The sequence below is a fragment of the Paramisgurnus dabryanus genome, chromosome 1 (assembly GCF_030506205.2).
Source record: "Paramisgurnus dabryanus chromosome 1, PD_genome_1.1, whole genome shotgun sequence".
In the NCBI taxonomy this organism is placed as follows: domain Eukaryota; kingdom Metazoa; phylum Chordata; class Actinopteri; order Cypriniformes; family Cobitidae; genus Paramisgurnus; species Paramisgurnus dabryanus.
The window spans coordinates 67,163,734-67,184,267 of NC_133337.1; the positions used below are offsets into that span (position 1 = coordinate 67,163,734).

Below are 20,534 nucleotides of genomic sequence, written 5' to 3' on the forward strand. Positions count from 1 at the left end.
ACATCAGTTGAGGGCTGCAACTCAACTTTTTAAATGACAATATCCTGGCCAGACCACTGTTGTCAGTAATATAAGTATTTGAAATGAAAATGATTTCTTAATGTCTAGTGACATATCAGGGCCATTTTATGATTAATTGACATACATTTCTTACATACTATTCCTTTAAGTCAATGAATAAATAAATATGCAGCAAATTTAAACCCTTAAAAAAATGACAGCACTAACGTCAAGTGAAAACTCTGAGGATATATATATATATTTTATATGTGTATAGGGCTGGGATAAAATATAATTTTTTTAACGATTAATCTAGCGATTCTTTTTTCGGTGCATCGATTAATCTAACGATTCATTTTATCAGTCCGATTCGACTTCGATTCGATTCTCGATTATCTCCCCATTAATTAACTAATAGCAATTTATACATGTTGATTTACATATCTGAATGTAAACATTTCAATGTTGATTGCTCTTGAAATTTCAAAATAAAAAAAGTATTATATATGCACTATACAAGTGCAAAATAATGCATTCTTAGTCAGAGGTAGCATTCAATAAAGCGTTTGTAGCGATTACTGTGCAGTTTAGTAACAGTCTAAAAATCTCAAGTTCAAATTACTTTATTTTGCATGCATTTATGAGCAAAACCTCTTCAATGTGCCTTTTGATGGTCACACAGTGTAATTTTTATAACTTGATTTGTTTAATCCACATTGTTTTCGTGCTGTTCTAGTCCATGTAATGACAGATATAAACACAATAGACGTAAAAAGCACATACATTATTAAATCTCTTTCTCTTAAGTTTATCAAGATAGATGAGGACTCATTTACTGCTGTACAGAGAGTGAATGAAAGCGCAGTCTTCTGGCAACAGTGTGTTTTTACATATTTCATTGCTTTTTGTTAAATTGCTCAAAGTCATGACTGTTTAAAACACACTTGGCATCACATTCATGATTTTATAGTAAAATGACACTCTTTCGCGTCAATCCACGAGCATTTAAACCATAAACAAAGCACTTTCACTTTAATTGAGCTTGAGTAGCTCACCAGAACCCACGCAGAAACGATCGCAGCTGTTGCTACAGAGCCGCGAGCTCGCGCTGCTCATGCGGCAGGGTGCATGCTTGTTAACATGGGTGCTGAAAAAACATGCGCCGCTTACGCACAGTCACACTTGCTGTGAAGCCGGTGTGGACTGGAGCCACTCACGTTGCTACTACTCTACAGCGTCGCTTTTTTGGGTCTGAGGAATCGACGCGCATATTTTGCGTCAACGCATTTTTTGCTTCGACGCGTTGACCCAGCCCTATATGTGTAGGATATATATTTAATTAGAAAGAAATGAATAAATACATGTATGGCTTATTAAAACACTTAAAATATCAGTTGCAACTTGCAATACACTTGCCGATGGCTTTACAAAGATCAAAACACAACATAAACATTGTCCAATATATTATTTAAATGATTAAATAAATATCCTACACCAAATGGCAGTCTTATAACAGCCTACTATAAGAAGGAACCCGAGTTTGTTCGTGTTTTCAGGAAAAACTTAGCTTTTTGTCCAACCACGGCACTGCCATTTAGTTGCACTTTAAAGGACACCAAAAATGCAAATTTTTGCTCACCTACAAAGTGGCAATTTTAACATATATAGCGAATAAATTATTTTGAGCTAAAACTTGACTCTGGGGACACCAAAGATTTATTTGACATGTTAAAGTCTTGTGAAATATCCTCTTTAAAAAGTTGAATTTTTTTTAACTTAAAATGAAAATGTAGTAAGTATAATAAACTTAACTTTTAGGTGTTAAGTAACTTTTGAAGTTGATCCAAATTTTTACTTTTTACAGTGAGTGTCTTTTCCCAACTTGTGTGTAGATTAGCTAATTCTTGCCATAGATGCTGTTAATAAATAAATAAATAAACAAACAAGCAAACAAACAAACAGAAGTGATGCAAGATTAACATCATTACATGAAGTAGTGGATTGATGGCCTCTGTTTAACCTTTAGCTAATTTATCACAAGATCATCTCACTGACCCTCTAATTCTCTCTTTACTATGTCCTAGGGGTGTCCTCGACTAAGGATTTACATATTCAAATCAGAATTGTCGAATCTTTCCATAGTCGACCGATAGTCGAATCATCTATGTTTGTATGCATGGGTTGGGAGGGGGCCAGACCAGGTACAAATTGGTAACTTTTATTTTCTTTCACAAGCAGCACACATAAACAACTGTCTGATAAAGTTACCAAAACTGTCTTTCAAGTAATAAACGAAGACAAAACTGACGATGCATTTATATATATATATTTTTTTTAAGGTAAAATGTAAGGCAACATTTGTTTAATTATTCCTCATAACATTTTAAAGCCACGATCTACAGAACATCACACAAAAATACATTTTGATAACTAAACCTAAAAAAATAACAAAGGTGAATCCTGCCTTGGAAACTCCGGCTACAATTAAGTGTTTTTATTTAATTTGGAGATAGCGCGTCAAAGCAGTCAAGACCAAAAAAACCCGACAAATGAGAAATGACAAATAATTTGTGATTGTGACTGTAAATGATAAAAACTAATCTTTATATACAATTCATTAAACGTTAATTTATAACAAGAAAAACACTGAAATTAATGATTATATAGACACTACGCGTTATTATTTAGCACAGAAATACCTGCTTGCTTTGACTTTGATCATCTCTGTATTCACTTTAGATACAGAAAGACCGGATGATATTATTTATTTCAGGAATCTCTTTGCTATCATTTGAAAGTGAACACCGACTGACCATAATATTAAATCACAAGAAAGACATTCGTGTCAGGCAGAAATAGGTTCGGTGCAGATACTAGTTTCCGTTTCATCACCGAAATAAAAAAAACGGCTTACCTGTTTTGTAGTTTAACTTTAAGATAGACAATATATGTTTTAAATACATTTTAAAAACGTATACTCGTCGAAAAACATCCGTTTTTTAATGTTTAGTTTGATGAACTCCTAAATATGAGACGCAGAGCACCTTGCCCGTTCGGCTAAATTACATGCGCAAGCATGGCCAGCACGCAATAGCGCAACATCGATACAACGAAAAGCTATCCAAAATTACACACTTAAATTAGATCGGAATTTACGTTTATAATAAATACAATTTTTTTAATAAAATAAGGTCAGAAGTAACAAAGTGCAGAACAAATATGCAAAATGCCTCAAGTGCACGGAAACAAAACACAAGCCAAATAGTTAAATCAGATAACCCAAAGTGATTTATAAATAAAATAAAATATAGAAATTATTAAAAGAACGAAAGACATAGTTTAATTTGCCAGCTTTGTCTTTTAAATGTCGAAACAAAGAGGCAAGGCTTTAATAACATAGAGACCTCTTATGGACGTGAAGCCCGGTCACAGGGGTTGTTGGATTTATTAACGCATTTTAAAAATATTTATTGAAAGCTGCTACTTCACATATTATTTGCAGCATTATCATAATATGCAGTATATTAATATATTGTGAGAAAGCTGTTATATGTGAAATCAGATAATGTGTGCACCCATACGGCCAAAATTAAATGATCCTCATTTCATAACACATCTGCGACGATTCGACTATGAGATTGGTAGTCGAATCAGGCTTCTCCTATCGATGCATCGAATCTTCGACTATTCGGGGTCACCCCTACTATGTCCTCAAGGTTTTTTGTAATGTTTTTGATATTGGTCATGCACATGAACAGCTGACAATGTATCACACACTCGCCAATGTGATAAGTTAATAGGCTTGACTTTGAGTTTATGCAAAAGAGATTTAAGCTAATAATCTTATAAGACCTTTGTGATGACAAGAGAGACAGAAAGACTCCAGTGTAGCTACTCGAAATCTTTTTCACAAAATGATCAGTTAGGAAAGCAGAAACACAGAGGCTTTAAAGCATTGTTTTCTGTGGGTGAAGACATTTATAATTTATATGTTTATTAAATGACTTGAAAGAAAAGCAAAGATACAGCAAAGTTAGTACTGTTGTGTACTTATCAGTCACCCCTAAAACAAAAATGTACCTGTATGCATTCTGGGGTTTATGTTTTGTACAGACATTTCACATAGATTGTGTGGAGTTTCGGGAACGATTCTTGCAGGTTTCTGGTACGAATGATTTGTTGAGCAAAGATGGTGTTAAAGAAACATCAGGAGGAAATGCTGATGTGTTTTCCATCCAACAGCTCTTATATGTAAGACGAAAGCACTGTACTATTTGGTAACCATTTACAGGAATCTTGTACATCAGCTACTAAAAGCTTCTCAGAGGACTTTGTTTGAAATGGATGATGAATACATTACATAAGGGTTTTTTTATCGACCTCTGGAAATGGGAAGACATCCACCTGACGGGTCTGAACCAGCCAAATCTGCCTTAGACGAGTGCAATGGATGACCACCTGCCTCAGCCTTCAAACTCAGAACAAAGAACAAAAAAGTAGAGGAACATAAGAAGTATAAATTGAGAAATGGATGGGGTGTAGTGTAAAACAAAAGAGCAGAGATTGAGAATATAAAGAGAGAAAAAAGATTGTTATAACTCCAGCCTTTTTATCCTGGCCCTTAAAATATTTAACTTAGCCACATTTAAAAATGTATTTTTTTGAGTTTTGTTCCAAAATAGCAAAGCATAAACACACTTTTCAAATAAAATATTTTATAAAAAAACATTTGCTAAAAAGCTATGAAACATATTTAGATTTAATATAGGGATGCACTAGCATACTCTTCTTAAGCCCGCAACACGTGTCATCTTCGTGCTATTTCACAGAAAGCACCAATCAAAACTCCACATGGCCAGCAATGAGCAAGTGAAGTGGTACAACAAACCGAAATAATCCATCATTTATTTTCTTTCATTTATCGGCCTAATTTTGCTATCAGACCGATAACCGATAATATTAAAAATAAGCAGTTATCGGCCGATAACGATATGTCGGCCGATATATCGTGCATCCCTAATTTAATATGATCAATCACACCATGGGGCCCTATTTTAACGATCTGAAACGCAAGTGCGAAGCGCAACGCGCAAGTGAGTTTGTGGGCGGATCTTGGGCGCTGTTGCTATTTTCCCGGCGTGAGAAATAACTCTTGCGCCGGGCGCAAATCAATAAGGGGTTGGTCTGAAGTAGGTTCATTATTCATAGGTGTGGTTTGGGCGTAACGTCAAATAAACCAATCAGAACGCTATCCAACATTCCCTTTAAACGCAAGGGCGCAAGTTCCGTGGCGGGTTGCTATTATTATGACGGATTTACCAGGCCCACGCCAGGAGCGGTTCACAGCCGAGGAGACCGACGTCCTTGTACGGGGGAATCCCAAGCTTGCCAGCATAAATCGGGCACGCCGTGTAACAGGAGGTGGATCTGCCTCAGGACCTGACGCCAGCAGAGGACATCGCTGCGTCCACCCTCACCGCTGAAAGGGTTTGGGGGCTTTGAAACCGGACCCAAGAAACGCAAGGTCCAACCCCAAAGTAGACTAACAAATCAAGTTCATATACATTAAGGTATCTTATGAAAACATTTAAATTATTATTTACATAAAATAAACGTAATACAGCCACACAACAAACTTATGAAAATATTTTTATCGTTATTTGCATGAGAATTTTTTAATGCAGCCACACAATAAATAAAAACTATCACCACAATGCTCACCACTATGATTCCCCTTATCTCGTGTATTAATATTTTTTAGTGTAACAATTTATGATTTGCAAAAATAACTGTTGCATCTGTGTAGATTAGATGCAAAGTGTGCGCGTTGTGCACGCTATACATTATGGTCAAGCATGTGCCCTTAAAATAGCATAATGAACAACGCGCAACGCGCCACTGACTTTAAACTTTTTTTTTCTGGTCAGTGGCGCAATTGTTTTTTGAAACTGCAAAATAGCATCAGGGATGGTTTGCGCCGGAACACGCCTCTTTTTTTGCGCTGAAACGCCCAGGGAGCGCAAGTTCATTCCCTAGTTTGTCGACGTGCGTCTGTGGAGGGAAAAACCCGCTGTGCGCCGTTGCAAAATACGAATGATACATGCGTCACTGACAAAGTCAATTGCGCTGGGTGCAAGATAGGGCCCCATATGTTTCTGGGGCAGTTGCGAGTGAGCCGCCCTTGAGTTTGTTTTATAATTTGAAAAAGCAGGAAAAAATGACTTTGGACAGAAATGTATCTGCAACTATATAATCACCCACATCTACTATTTTACTTGAGACCAGTTGATTATAATGAGAAGAATGTTATTATTCTAAGAATTGCTTTAGCGTCGTTTGTGTGCAGATGTCACTTTATTACACACACACACACACACACACACACACACACACACACACACACACACACACACACACACACACACACACACACACACACACACACACATTTTGTCTAATGCAATTACACTCAGACAAGCGACTTTAGTTCGAGGCTTTCATATCTTCAAGTGACACTATTTTTTCCTCAGATTTGAATTCATATAATGTTTAATATTCATTTAATGAGAATATAATATAAAAACGACATAATAACCAATGCATTAGTTTCAGAAAATCTTTTAAATTTGCTAGTGTCATGTGGTTATATGCTATTCTGACTATAAACACAATACTTCATGCATTGACGTCATTTGCACTTAACATATGCATGGCATTGACTTTTGCTGCAATTATGGAGCTAATGCATTTACAGGTGGCAGCGAAGTCAAGTACATACTTTACATACACCTTAATGGATGATGTCTGATTGCCACAGATTCAGAGTATAAAATCAAGTTCCTTGTAATATTATTCAGCTGTAATGCGCACAGAAACTCCTCTCAGACGTATAATGTGCGTGGCAGGTTATGCACTTCAGCAGGGTCCTGAAAGAAAATATGTGTTTTGCAGCCACTCTTTGCATGCTCTTTCAATTTCTAGATGCGTTTTATTCTTCAAAAAACAGCATATTGAGTGTTTTGTGATTTCCTCTGCAGTGTCTTACATAATAGCCAGGTACGGTTTAATAAGCAAGCACATATGTCGCTGAAAGTACAGTATGTTGTTTATATCACATATGGCCACGGCAATATTTTATGAATTACATAAGGTATCCACCATATGAATTTAGTTTTTTTTAAATAGCAAATTTTAACTTGAATCCAAGTGTCTTTAGTTCATCCATATTTTATATTTGCAAAGACGCTTGTCATTCCAAAACCACCAAGAGATTTAATTAACGCAACTTTAATAGGCTTGTAAATTGTTGTTGGCTTTAGTGTGGAAAATGTGTGACTCACAATAAGCAATGCGTTTAAGTCTCTTGTAACAAGACTTATTTTTAGCATAATTACAGACCTCAGGCTGAATATCATGCGTCACATGTAAGAGAGGTGTCATAATTTCACTGTATATGACGTTTCACCTTTTTGAGGTCGTGAAAGTGTAAGTGTGTGTTCATGTTCTTATGTTTATATTGAGGAATCTATGGCTCAATTTACACCATTACTCCTTTATCATTTTTACAGTCAGACGTCAGAGACATATGAGGTTGAGACGTGAGTCATTGAGGTGTCGGTCACAGATTTCGAAAGGTTTCACAAAATTAACCTTGGCAAAGCATACAAAATGCCTATGCCATTCAACTTGTAAACCATCCACTGTTGTGGTGTTGGGACTGAGAAAACAATTCATACAGGAGCAAAAGTATGCACACTGAAATTTAAAGTTCAGGAAAGTAGTGACATCTTATTTTTTTTTCTTTATGTAGACAATATAGTGGTATTGAATGGGGGAAAAGTGCAATGCTCAATGCAGCGACTTTAGGAAAATGCATTGCGAGCGAATTTTTCAAACATGGTAAGGAGCATCACATTTCCAGACCGTCAGAGACCGTCAGAGATATTCAGGACGATCACAACGTAGAGATTAGCTGGCCAATCAGGGACACAGAGCTTTCAGATAGGCCTGTCGCGATAAACGATAAATCGATTAATCGCACGGTAAATAAAATGAGCCCGATAATTTTTTTAGGCCGCGATAATTCACATTTGCATGCTTGTTTGTTTTCCTTGTCTCTATCTCTCTACCAAAAAGACTGGATGACCGCTCCGTGCAACGAGTGACAAGGAGTGAACCCTCGTCAGTCATTTGTCAGTCGCATGATCTGTGTGGGGAGGGGGGACTCCTGGCGTAGCCTATCACAGTAGGCGTACTGAGGAGGATGAGCGCCGCGTGAGGAGTGTAGCAGGAGAAAACACTAGTTAAGACGAGAGTTGGAGAAAAAGATGGATTTACTAGAGGCTGTTTACACTTGTCATTAACATGCGTTTTTATCGATCGGATCACAATGTTTTACGTCTTTTCTGACTTTTCTGACACAAGGTGAACAGTGCTATTTTTAGCCTTTCATTGATAAACTAAAGCGGGTGATCTCCGCAGTTTCATTTTGCAAGCGTGTGAAAGTTGCGCGATCTTATTTCATCAATTGCGCTGAAAATTCAGAGAAAGCTCTAACATATACATGTAGAAAATACTGTGCAGCATGTTTACTTGCTAAACAAGCAGTGGACATAATATTAGTTTGCGTCCATATAAACTCATAATTACTCCCGCTGGCGTTCAAATGACAGCGGAGAGACTCGCCCACTGTCTCGACAGACCACCCCTCACAGTATTCAGCACAGAAGCGGTCGAAAGTGGACAAAAGACACGGATTTAAATACCAGGTGTAAACGTGATAGGTCTCTCTCGTCCACTTGTGATCTGATCAAAAACACATCTTAATACCAAGTGTAAACAGCCAAGTTTCAAAACCAAACGCTACAGCTGCAGTGTGGGAGTACTTTGGATTTAAACCTAATGGCCGAGGTGAACCACTAAACCTGAACGAGCCGTAATGTCGCATTTGTGGTAAAAACGCAACACGACAAACATGCATATGCACCTCAAACGCAATCATCCTGTTATTTTGTTCATTTCTTGTGGATATTTAAAATGTCTTCCAGTTCCAGTAGTACTTATTGTTTAGAAATAAAAGTTTATAGATCTTTGAAAAGGTGTATCTGCATTATTGTAATGGTCCCGGAGCATGAATTTTATCGTCTATCGCGATAAATTCTGAGGCAATTTATCGCCTAGCAAAATTTGTTATCGTGACAGGCCTACTTTCAGATAAATTTTTTTGTACAAAATCAATGTGTTTTACCAATAAAATAGTTAAAAAATATCTGAATGAATGTTTTGTTAACACAAAGAACTTTTTGTGCAACAAAAATCTTATTTAGAAACTTATGTATGGTTCTTTATGGCAGTGGTTTTCAAACTGGGGGCCGAGAGATGGTGCCAGGGGGGCCCCAGTTTTATGACATTTTATAAAATACATTAATTTATAATGAATTCTGTGTAATTAAACCTAAAAAATAATAAGCCAACTAACCAACAGCACTACTAGGTATAATTTTATATGTTTTGTTTCATTAAGATATTACATTTTAAAACTATTTTTGTCATAAATTTTCTTTCGGGGGGCCGTGAAAAAATGCACTGTACACAAGGGGGGCCGCACGCTGAAAAAGTTTGGGAACCACTGCTTTATGGAACCATTTAGCCAAAAAATGGTTCTTATATGGCATTGTGAAGCACCTTTATCAAGTTCAAGTCTGTTTTATTGTCAATTCTGCCACATTTGCATACAGAAAATTAAAACTGTGTTACTCTCACGCCCTAAATGTACAAAGATAACTTTAAACACTATAACATTAAACACTAACGGCAGAATATTAAACAAATGACAAATACAGTCAATATTTAAAGCAAAAAAAAGGTAAAAATATAATATAAAAAGGCACAAGGCAGATAGAGTGTCAATGAGTAATAGTGCAATAATGGGTATGGTGCAAAGAAAAAATGTACAGACTCAATTAACTTTATAGTTTAAAGTGACACGGTGCGCCATACCACACAGTGATGTAGCTGGTCAGGATGCTCTCGATGGTGTCTCTGTAGAAGGTGCCCATAGGGGATGGGGCTCTGGCTCTCCTCAGTTTGTGGAGGAAGTGGAGTCGCTCGTGTGCGTGTGCTGTCTTGGCCAGTGATGCAGTGTTGTCAGGCCAGGAGAGGTCCTCTGAGATGTGCACACTCACTCTTTATGTGGCAACCATACGTAATATCTATAACTCAAACTTCTCATCCACTTGTTTTATGTGAATATTTACATGTCTGTAGGAAACCATTCTGATAATGATTCTGAATTGCCAAGTCGATATAATGCACAGCTCTTTCATACAGGCTACTACAGCTCTTTGATCAGTAGGAAAGTCCTTATCAATTTAAAATCCCGGTTAGTTTGAGTCATTTATATCATGCATTTGAAAAAGCAACAGTCGTCAAACATTATCATTATAAATATTTATTATCATGTAAATACCTGAAAAGATTTGAAGAGCAGTGATTTAAATATGCTTATAGCAGGTATGATGACAACATTTTCAAAAACCCCAAAGCTTAAAAATGTATCACATGACTAGACAGAGCATATTCCCATGTTCAAAGATATATGGATTGTAACAATACGTTAAGGATTGAGAAAGTTATGCTTTTTTAAATATTAGAAATCAAGAGGAAAAGTTATATATGGATGTCAATGGAAGGTGTGTGACCGAAAATGCTGCTTATTCACGTGTTTTTGCTTGTAACTTTCTCATTTGATCAGATATTTGCATGAATTTGAACAGAAGGTAGAACAGGGCTCGACATTAAGGCTTGTCCGCTTGTCCGGGACAAGTGGATTTTTTGTAGGACAAGTGTGAGAGAAAATTAGTTGTCCGACTGGACAAGTTAAATTTCAAACAATGTTACTTAACGTTATGTGCCGTTAACGACAGAGCAGAACGCAAAGCGCAAACACCGAGCGGAATATTGAACAGAGAGCGCAGCGCGCCGACACACACCTTGCTGTTATTAAACAAGCTGCGCGCGCATGAAACCTGATCAACGAACACCGAGGGGCGGGAGTCGCGGGATGGAGTGGAGAGTGATGTTTCCTCAGGCTCCTTCATGAATATAAATGACAGACACTTCAATCGTGTTTTCATCACTGCGTTTTCTCTTCTAAAGTTCGGTAAAAAACACATAATGGGCTTAAAATCTTGTTTAAGAATCTGTTTTATAATGAGAATCTCTCTTTCTGCGCGTCTCTATGTGTGTTTGCGCCGCGCGACAGCCGATTTGAATCTGACAGAGTTCGTCACTGTACATTAAAAATCCCACACAAACATTACAGCGTAAATGCTAGGATTAAGATTGATTTTATATATAACAGATAATCTAGATACATTTACCCTAATAAGTTTTTTAAACATTGTAATGTTTTAATGTTTTGCTTTAGTGTTTTAATTTCAGACAATCATTGAAATGTGGGAAAAATGAAGAGAAAGGCAGCAGATATAGCATCCTTCTTCAGAAAGAGTAGCAAGAAGCAGCCAAACGAATCTTAGTAAAATACATTTCAGTGGTCTACAAAATTCATGTGATTTTCTGGTCTCTATAGTTTTTTCAGCAATGGGAGATATAAATTCTGGTTTCAAAGTAAATTTCAAAAGTTTTATTTGATTAAATAGATTAAAAAACATGGAGGTTAAATTATGACTATAAATTATATGTTAATCTCAATTCATTTAAATAAAAATTAAAGTATTGTAGCAATTGTATGTTATAGATTATTCTGATTAACACACCTAAAGTATTTTAAGGTTGGATGATAGAGATTTTATGTGCCACCCCAGAGTAACTGCTGGCCCCTGCCTGGCCACCCCTATGAAAAATCCCTTGCTCCGCCACTGATTAGCAAAACACAAAAAATACATTATATTATAAATCTTTACCCGGACAAGTGAAACACAAATTTACTTGTCCGAAGGACAAGTTCCTCAAAAAGTTAATGTCAAGCCCTGTAGAATTTTGTTAGTTCTTTCAAATTAAATCATGAATATGTACTGTTTTAGTTGGAATGGGCATCAGACTTTAGTTGGAATTTGCATCGGACCCATGGTAACCATGGTTTTTAAAATGATGCCTGCAGTGGACATTCTGACAGGACTGGGAAACCCTACCCGCCTTAACTAGGTCATCCATAAACATAATAATTTGCTGCACAAACGGCCGTCAAGTGCATCTTGGAGAATAGCACGGACACACTTCCCAACACGAGCGGGCACGCGCGCCACACGGCCGAAATAAGAGAAGACGTGGTCTGTCACTGTCTGGAGGATAACCAGCCTGTTGATAAAACATCTTGGAGAATAGCGTGCACGCGAGAACTGTAAGTGGACTTATGTTTTGGGTTTATTTAAGCCTGTTATTGTAGTTCTTTCAAATTTAAAGTAAGTTAGCTGGTGATTTTGTTGTTTGAGCAACCTGTTAGCTAGGTTTCACGTGCCTGTTGATTCGATATAATTGTTGAGCACTCTTGCTCACATTATTTATGTGCATTATTTACATGATACAGTAGTTACACTCCTTTAAGATAATGTAATTAATAGTGGGAAATAACAATTTTTACAATCTTCGCGCTATCTATCATCGTTTACCGGACGTTCTACAACATCTGCTCGAGGGGCAACCTTCCGATCTCTCTAATGAAGCCAATACGGAAGTGACTTAAACTGCAATTCATCGACTGGCCGCTTGAGGCTGGCTCCAAAAGGGAGTCAATTCCCATAGACCTTCATGTAAAAAATGCCCAACTTTACAGTAGAAAATAATATGTTTACAGCCTGGTAAAAAAGTGTTCTTAAAATAACTCGTCAGTGGCGGGGAAAGAGTTAAAAAGGAGCATTTTCTAGAAGGCATTAAACCTTTGTGAAAATCATGAAAAATGCTGGCAGCGAAAGAGTTAACAATGTTCGTGTTAAGTAAAATGAACATGATACTTAAATAATTTTAAATAAATGTAGGAATAGGTTAAGCAAAGGACATTGTATAAAAGTGTTAAAAAATAGGGGGCATGTGCCCCAGTAGAGCTTTATATCTAACAACGCTCCTGCTAAGTCCCTTTATTGTAATTTTATGTAAAATTTCCTTTTTTTCAGTGACAGACCTGCAGTACAAAAGGTTCAGTTAAGCCTTAAAATGTTAAAATTCTTTATTAAGTTTAATGTAAAACAAAAAAGTTAATGAAACTGTTAATATTATGAAAATTAATCTGAAATTTAAATAACAGTTTAATTGTTTTAATTTGCTCCCAAAAACCGTGATGTGTACCATGAGCCAAGCATCGAGATACAGATCGAACCCCGAGCTTAGTGTATCGTTACACCTCTAGTTTTACTTCAGCATGCAGCTATTCCTGTTAGAGGTATCTGTTAAAAACATTTAATTCATTAATAATCTATTATGTGTTCATTTTCTGTCATAGTTTCTTCAAAAGTAAGTTTTATTTTGAGTGTTTTAAATAAATTTTCATTATGACAGGTACACCTTTGATTGCCATGCCCTATGGGCCCGCCCACCTGCCAAACCCTACCACCTTAACTAACACATTTTCTGCGGGAAAGCCTGGTACAGTAGTCTACTGTATTACCAGAAATGTAATATTCAAATTTCTGCGATTTATTTAAATACCTTCTCCTCCATAGATTTAGATTACCATGTTTCATTTCCAAAATAAAAAATATATATTCATGTCCACCTACCTTTCATTAGTGCCCAGAGTTTAGTGGAAGCACACCGACCGGTTGAAAGTGACAAACATTTTCAAACAGTTGCTGTGAACTTAAAACACCTCTGGGTTGAAAGCTCAAAATATCAAATGCTTCCGGTGGTCTAACTTGACGTATTAATTGTCGTATTTAGTGAAAACATACTACAACCATGCGACAAGGATTGGATTTTGCATGAGACTCGTTGTAAAAGTCCCGCCCGGGCGGAAACATATTTAATGCCTAAGAATTTCGACACGTGTGCCTGCGATGTCAGCATTGCTTCTTATATGCATTTCCAGGAGCTGCATGTGTAAATGGTTCTTCTTATGCGGCGGGAAATATAGCAAGTTAATGCCACAATTTATCGTACCAACCCTAGTTAAAACAATTAATTATGGGTGTTGTTAGTAAAAATCCAAAACGAAGGCATTGGTACATGTCAACTTAGCAATTTTAAAATCTCTGATTCACCACTGCATTTTCTGCCCGAACATACTGCAGAAACGCACAGTAATAAGCACAAACAGACAGCTGTAATTGAGGCTTTTGGCGATTATGTAATTGTGTCACCCATAATTATAATCCTGATTAGTTTTTCAATCAATTGTGGAGTCCTATTTTCACCACAGGGGGACTTTAATATAAGGCTTCACTGATTTACATTTGTATTAACAAAGTGCCCTTGTTTTTAAAGCATCACATAACTCATGTTAACATTTACTTAAGAATAGATTCTTGAAACCCCTTCATTAAGTTTAATTTTATACAAAATAAATGGTTTGAAAAGACTTTGGTAGAGCCTTTGATAGTGCCAAAATAATAGGAATCTTTAATTTTTCAAAATACTTCAAAATCGCAGATGCTTTGCTCCTACAAATGACATGTTTTTGACAGGGTCAAAAGTGTCCGACTGCAGACGAAGCCATCGGGTTTACCTAGTGTGATTGACAGATGTGGCAGCGTCGGAAAATACGTGCACGATTTTTGCATGTTCTGTTCTGTTCTATTTGAGCGCTGATGTGCATTAATGTCTTTCTAATAAGGCCTAGACTTCATTCCAACTACATACAATTGAATTCTAATGAACTTTTATATCATTAGCCTTGATTATCGTATACAGAACATTCAGTCCATTTCAACAGCATGTTAGCAAGCCATAAATTCTTATATTTATAGTAATTAAATCCTTGAGTGCACTCTGTTGCAGTAATCTGTCGACCCCTTGATTGGGATTATGAAACTAATACATTACACAACGGTTTCTGGACACTCCATGAATATGCCAGATTTGGCACAACGTTTTAGAACACAATGACATTATTCATTATGATGTCCTGTCACCAGTTGTAAATGTATATAGTGTTTCCAATTCTAATGAATAATCAATGTTTCTGATTGACCTTTGATACTAAGCTAGTGTTGCAGAAATTTCACTTTTTGTTCTCAAAAATTCTGTCATCATTTACACACCCTCTGGTGCACGCAAAGGAATATATGAGAGCAATGTTTGTAACCAAACCATTTTTAAGCCTAAACTGCAATTCATTGACTGGCCGCTAGAGGCTTGCTCCAAAAGGGAGTCAATTCCCATAGACCTTCATGTTAAAATGCCCAACTTTACAGTAGAAAATAATGTTAACAGCCTGGTACAAAAAGTGTTTTTGGTCTATATGGCTAATTTTGGTTGGGGGTGAATTTTTGTGTAATTCATTCTTTTAAATTATATTTAGCCTTAAAGTTCTGCATAATTAAGGGTGTGGCCACTTGAGTGGCGGGTGAACTGCCTCTACTGTCACTACTGTCAAGCTAGGTGGGCGTTGTTTCAGCAGTCAGCCACCTCAGCTTCACCCACGGCCCGCCTCTTTACCCATGTTCGGTTATCCGCGAGTAATGCATGGAGACGCATTGCCAAGATGGCGACGGCAGGCACCGCCTACTATTGGCTTTAACAAACCTATGGGTGACGTCACGGACACTACATCCGTATTTTTAACAGTTTATTAGCATTGTGTGCAAGAAGAACTTTCTTAATTGTATGTATGAGCACAGAGAGAGAGAAAGCGAGCGAGAGAGACCCAAGGTGGATTCACTGGCGCTTATTATGAAATGACACAAATAACTCATAAAATAACTCGTGCAGTTAGTCAAGGAAACTTATTTACATTCCATGGTATAGACGGTTTCAGCAGTAACAACATTAACAAGTGGCTTCCATGGTCATCACGTAACTTCCGGTAAACTCCCCTAATAATAAATAACAATAAGTTAACAACTTTTAAAGTAGTTTAAATATATAACAAGCAAAATAAACAACAAGAAGATTACGTAGGAAATCAAAACATTTGTTATTTTCAAAGAGGTATTTGTTTAAGAGTTTAGTTTAGCAACTAGTCAGACCAATAAACAAACAGAAACCAATGTTCCAAAGTTCTGACCAGATGCGCAATCGCGTGACCGCACGCGTACGATGAAACCGGCTATAGATAGAATATAAAAATCTGTTACATCTGACATTTTATTCCACAGTAATATACTGTCATATCACCCAACCATATTGTGAAATACGTCACTCATTACTGCAGCCATTTAAGAACTTGTTAGTCAATAGCTTTCCCAATTAGCAGATGTCACCCCACCTGACCTACAGTACAGTACATGCAGATTTGGAAAACAAAACAAGTACGTTTCGCTATTTGCCTGTAAAGTGGTTTTAATACATAACCACCATCTGGCTTCTCTTCGTCCTCTTACAAGTCCTTAATTACTGATCAGTGCTGTGATAATCACTTCATGTGCCGTTGACCCCGACTGAACTGGGAACAGCTGAAGAGTGACTGTATGTGGTGAGCTGGTGTGGTCTAATTCAGTTAAGTGCTTCTGGCGCAGCAGGTTTTTGTCTCTACCCAATAGATGCATGCACTATAAATATCCATACAGTGAAGGAGATTCATTTAAAAACAAATTGAGAGGCATCTGATGGTTGTGAAATAAAGGAGAGATTGGGTTTTGTGGTAAGAATGAATTAAAGATTTCAAACGCTGTTTTTCTGTATTTTGCATTTAGGAACGGGGGGTGGGGGCAGGTAGGGTTAATTACGGTAAAAGAGATTCACAAGAAATAACTCTTACCTGTGCCTATTGTATGTTTATGCACAGTAAACATTAATTCAGACAGCTTGCGTAAGACAGTCTGATGCATAATGTTCACAAAATTTCCAAAATTACAAAATAATTACAACCATATAGTTTTTTTCTGTTTGATGAGGGCTGTCTTCAGTATTGTGGGAACATTGTTTTAGGGACTGTGATGTGAGGACGGGTCCTTTAAGGTACTTAATATAGTTTTAAATCAGTGTTTTTAAACCCAACCATTTTTTACCAAAATAAAATTAATAATTACTATAAGCTTCAATTTTAACGAAAGAGTTACGAGGGACCATTGCGGCGTGTTATAGGAGAACTGGCTGGTTTCTCAGAAGGTTTTTTCTTCACCAATGGAGTTTTGATTCCTTGCCACTATTATTAGAAAATGTCCTGTTCTTTCAAGCTTAATAATAGTAGTAAATGGTGCTTCTAATTTAAAGCACAAAAAAATGCATCCATCCAAGTGCAAGAAATTCACAAGGCTCCAGGGGGGTTAATAAAGGTCTTTTGATGTGGAAAGGGGAAATCAATGTGATTTTGTCAGAAAATATCAATAGTTAAAACTTTACAAACTATAATAACTAGCTTCCAGTATCGCCGGGCCATCGTTCATGAAAAAGTGGGTTTCCATTATGAAGTAGTGTACGAGATGTAGCGTGGTGACGAATGATGAGAAAAACTCTATACTAACTGCTGTTTTGTTTTGCTCACTGTGCTTCCGCCTTCGTCACTACCAATTTTGTAGCTGTGTGGTGCTGGGACGCACTTAATAATTTTGCTACCCTTTTTTTCTATATGCTTTTTACACTGCTGTTCGGGAATTGTGTAATCCAAAACTCAAATATATATTTCTCTTTTTTTAAGAGTCATTTTTAAGTAAGATGGAAAACATGTCTAGCTTAAAGGGGACATATCATGAAAATGTTGTTTAAGGGTTGGCTCCTCAGTGCTTCTGTCAACTTAGAAAATATGAAAAAGAACAACCCATTAACTTAGTTTTGGTATTTGGTTCCCCTTGCGATGTCAAAACGGATCTTACACTCTAAAAACAAACTGTGCTATATAGCACCAAAAGTGGTTCTTTGCTCGTAATCATAGAAGAACCATTTTTAGTGCCATATAGCACCGGTGAAGCACCAGTGAAGCACCTGTGTAGAACCATATAGTGCTATGTAGAACCATATGTGGTGCTATATGGCCCCTATATGGTAATACACAGAATTATTCTATGATTAAGAGCAAAGAACCACTTTTGGTGCTATATAGCACCGTTTGTTTTTAGAGTGTATTATAATAATACCGCCCCTTAATCTGCACTATCCAATCACGGCACTGCCATTTAGTGCGGAGATAGGCTGTTTCTCAATTCCAAGAACGCAAAGAACGGACTTGCGTCCTCGTGGAGATCGAACTTGCAAGGCGACCTCGGAAGAACGAACTCAGAAGGTCGCGAGAACACAGAACGCACTTATGAGAATTGAGATGTGTGCGATCTTCCTGTTGGTCACCTGACCTCCGCCATTGTTTTGCCGCAATGACTTCTGGGGCGTAAAGCGATTTCAGCACGCAAGTCTGCACTCGATGCATCCTCGATATCAAGAACACATCCGGGTATTTTCATGCGTCCTCTGTACTTGCGTTCTTGAGAATTGGAATGAACTTCGACTGTAAATGATGACGTAGCGCGAGGACACGAGAACGCAAGATCGCTGAAGAACGCATATTGAAAAACAGCCATAGAGAAAATAATTGAGAGCACAATTGAGTTTCAATTTCAACAAACCACCATTATGGAGATCAGTGTTTGCATTTCATCAGCTCATTTGCATTTTAAAGGACACACCCAAAAAAACATATTTTTTGCTCACACCCACAAAGTGGCAAGTTTAACATGCTATAATAAATTATCTGTGTGGTATTTTGAGCTGAAACTTTACATATTTTCTGTGGACACACCAAAGATTAATTTGACATTTATTTTACAAGTCTTCTGAAGTGTTATTTATCATATTAATTGCATGTCTGATTGTCAAAGAAAGTGATGTGGTTACTGTTTTATAAGATTATAATCTATTCGTGAGGAATTTGAAATACTATATATTTTATTTCATATACTATATATTTTATAATTTCCCGCTTTCTGTGGTTTCATTTTTCCATTTTTATTTACATTTCATGCAAAGTTGCTTTGAAACATTGTTAAAAAGCTCTAAATAAATACATTTGAAAAACACCACACCAGCTCACCAAATACATAAATTGAACCAGATAAAAAAAAAATGAAATTAAAAAAGTAGATGTACTTTAGTCACCTGTACATTTTTATAAATACATGGAAACATCTTTATTATAATTGAATGCTTACATGCATAACTTTTATCTCTCTGGCGGCATTCCTGTTTAAAACAAATTTGCAAGTTACTTTATGTACTTTACATAGCTTTAAGTCAAAAGACACCAAACTGACGTTTCCCGTAAAATTGGTCAGCTCAAATCATTATCATAAAACTACTTATGTAAATCAGGGTTAGGAGTTTGAAACACTCAACACTCATGGACATGCTCGATACATTGTTTTTGAACCAAAAAAAATTATGAATTACAGCTTTAATATCACTATAAAAAGAAAATTTTATGAATAAATAGTAGGCATGTCTAGACATAATGTCACGGTAATCATGTATTTATCAGTTTTGGGCTTTTTGCTTATAATGTATGACCTATGTATATGTTCATATTTCAGGTTGCCAGATGGGAACACAGGACACGAGGACTGACACGACTGTTCGGTAGTCCTTATACAGCCTGTTATTTCCTTGGATTTCTCATCCTGCTCCTAAATGTTTACCGTAGTCACAGGTAACCCACAGCTCAAATAAATTACTAAGTAATATAATGTATGCATTTTTACTGACCTTACTTAAATGTAAGGTAAAGCTTTTTTTTAATTGTAAAGCTTTCCATTTTGTGTTTAACACAAACGAGATTTCGTCAATAATTACACTGACATCTATGCCTGACATGGTCTTCTGACTACCGGCTCTTTGCTTCACATTTACCCATCTTACTTTATTTCGTTTGGACTCATGAGCATGTCGACATTGCCATGGCAACCTCGGTCTCCATGCTGCAGTCGCTGGTGTCATCGACATCGCATGTGACAGCCCACAGCTCGGTGTGTTAGACAAGCTGGTGCTATTTTCTACCCCGTTCTGAGAGAAAGAATATGTTCTCAGTACAACTGCAGCGCACACAGTTGACGAAAATGTCACTGAGCTTAAGCTGGGGACACACCTAATGATTTTCGCACAGATTATGAATGTAATTTGACCATAATGACTGATCATGACTAGTCTTTCCCAGTTGTGCTCAGTCTTTGTTTACAATCACAGATAAAAATAATTAATGCAATAAAACTTATAGGGAGGAAAAATATATTTAAATGCTTTTGCATTCTCTTCCAGATTTGGATGGGTAATTATGATGTAATTATGGCATTGTGTTTGAACATTGTGTATGGCATCGAGTTTGAACGTGCGCTCACGTTTACTTTCTCTTTCCATTCGCGATTGCACGCGCATGTATGGTGGCACAAAACAAAACATGGAGATTTTTTAAGTGGATAAAAATGAGAACTATATTGTATGGT

The 20,534-nt window shown here is 36.8% G+C and overlaps 1 protein-coding gene across 1 annotated transcript in view; it reads left to right on the forward strand.

Annotated features, from left to right (window-relative positions):
- The window catches only part of pemt (phosphatidylethanolamine N-methyltransferase), an 83,890-nt gene that overhangs the window by 13,109 nt on the left and 50,247 nt on the right, over positions 1–20,534 (forward strand). The window contains exon 3 of the mRNA XM_065253491.2: positions 19,629–19,744. Within this exon, the coding sequence (XP_065109563.1) occupies positions 19,629–19,744 (116 nt within the window). The remainder of the gene's footprint in view (positions 1–19,628; positions 19,745–20,534) is intronic.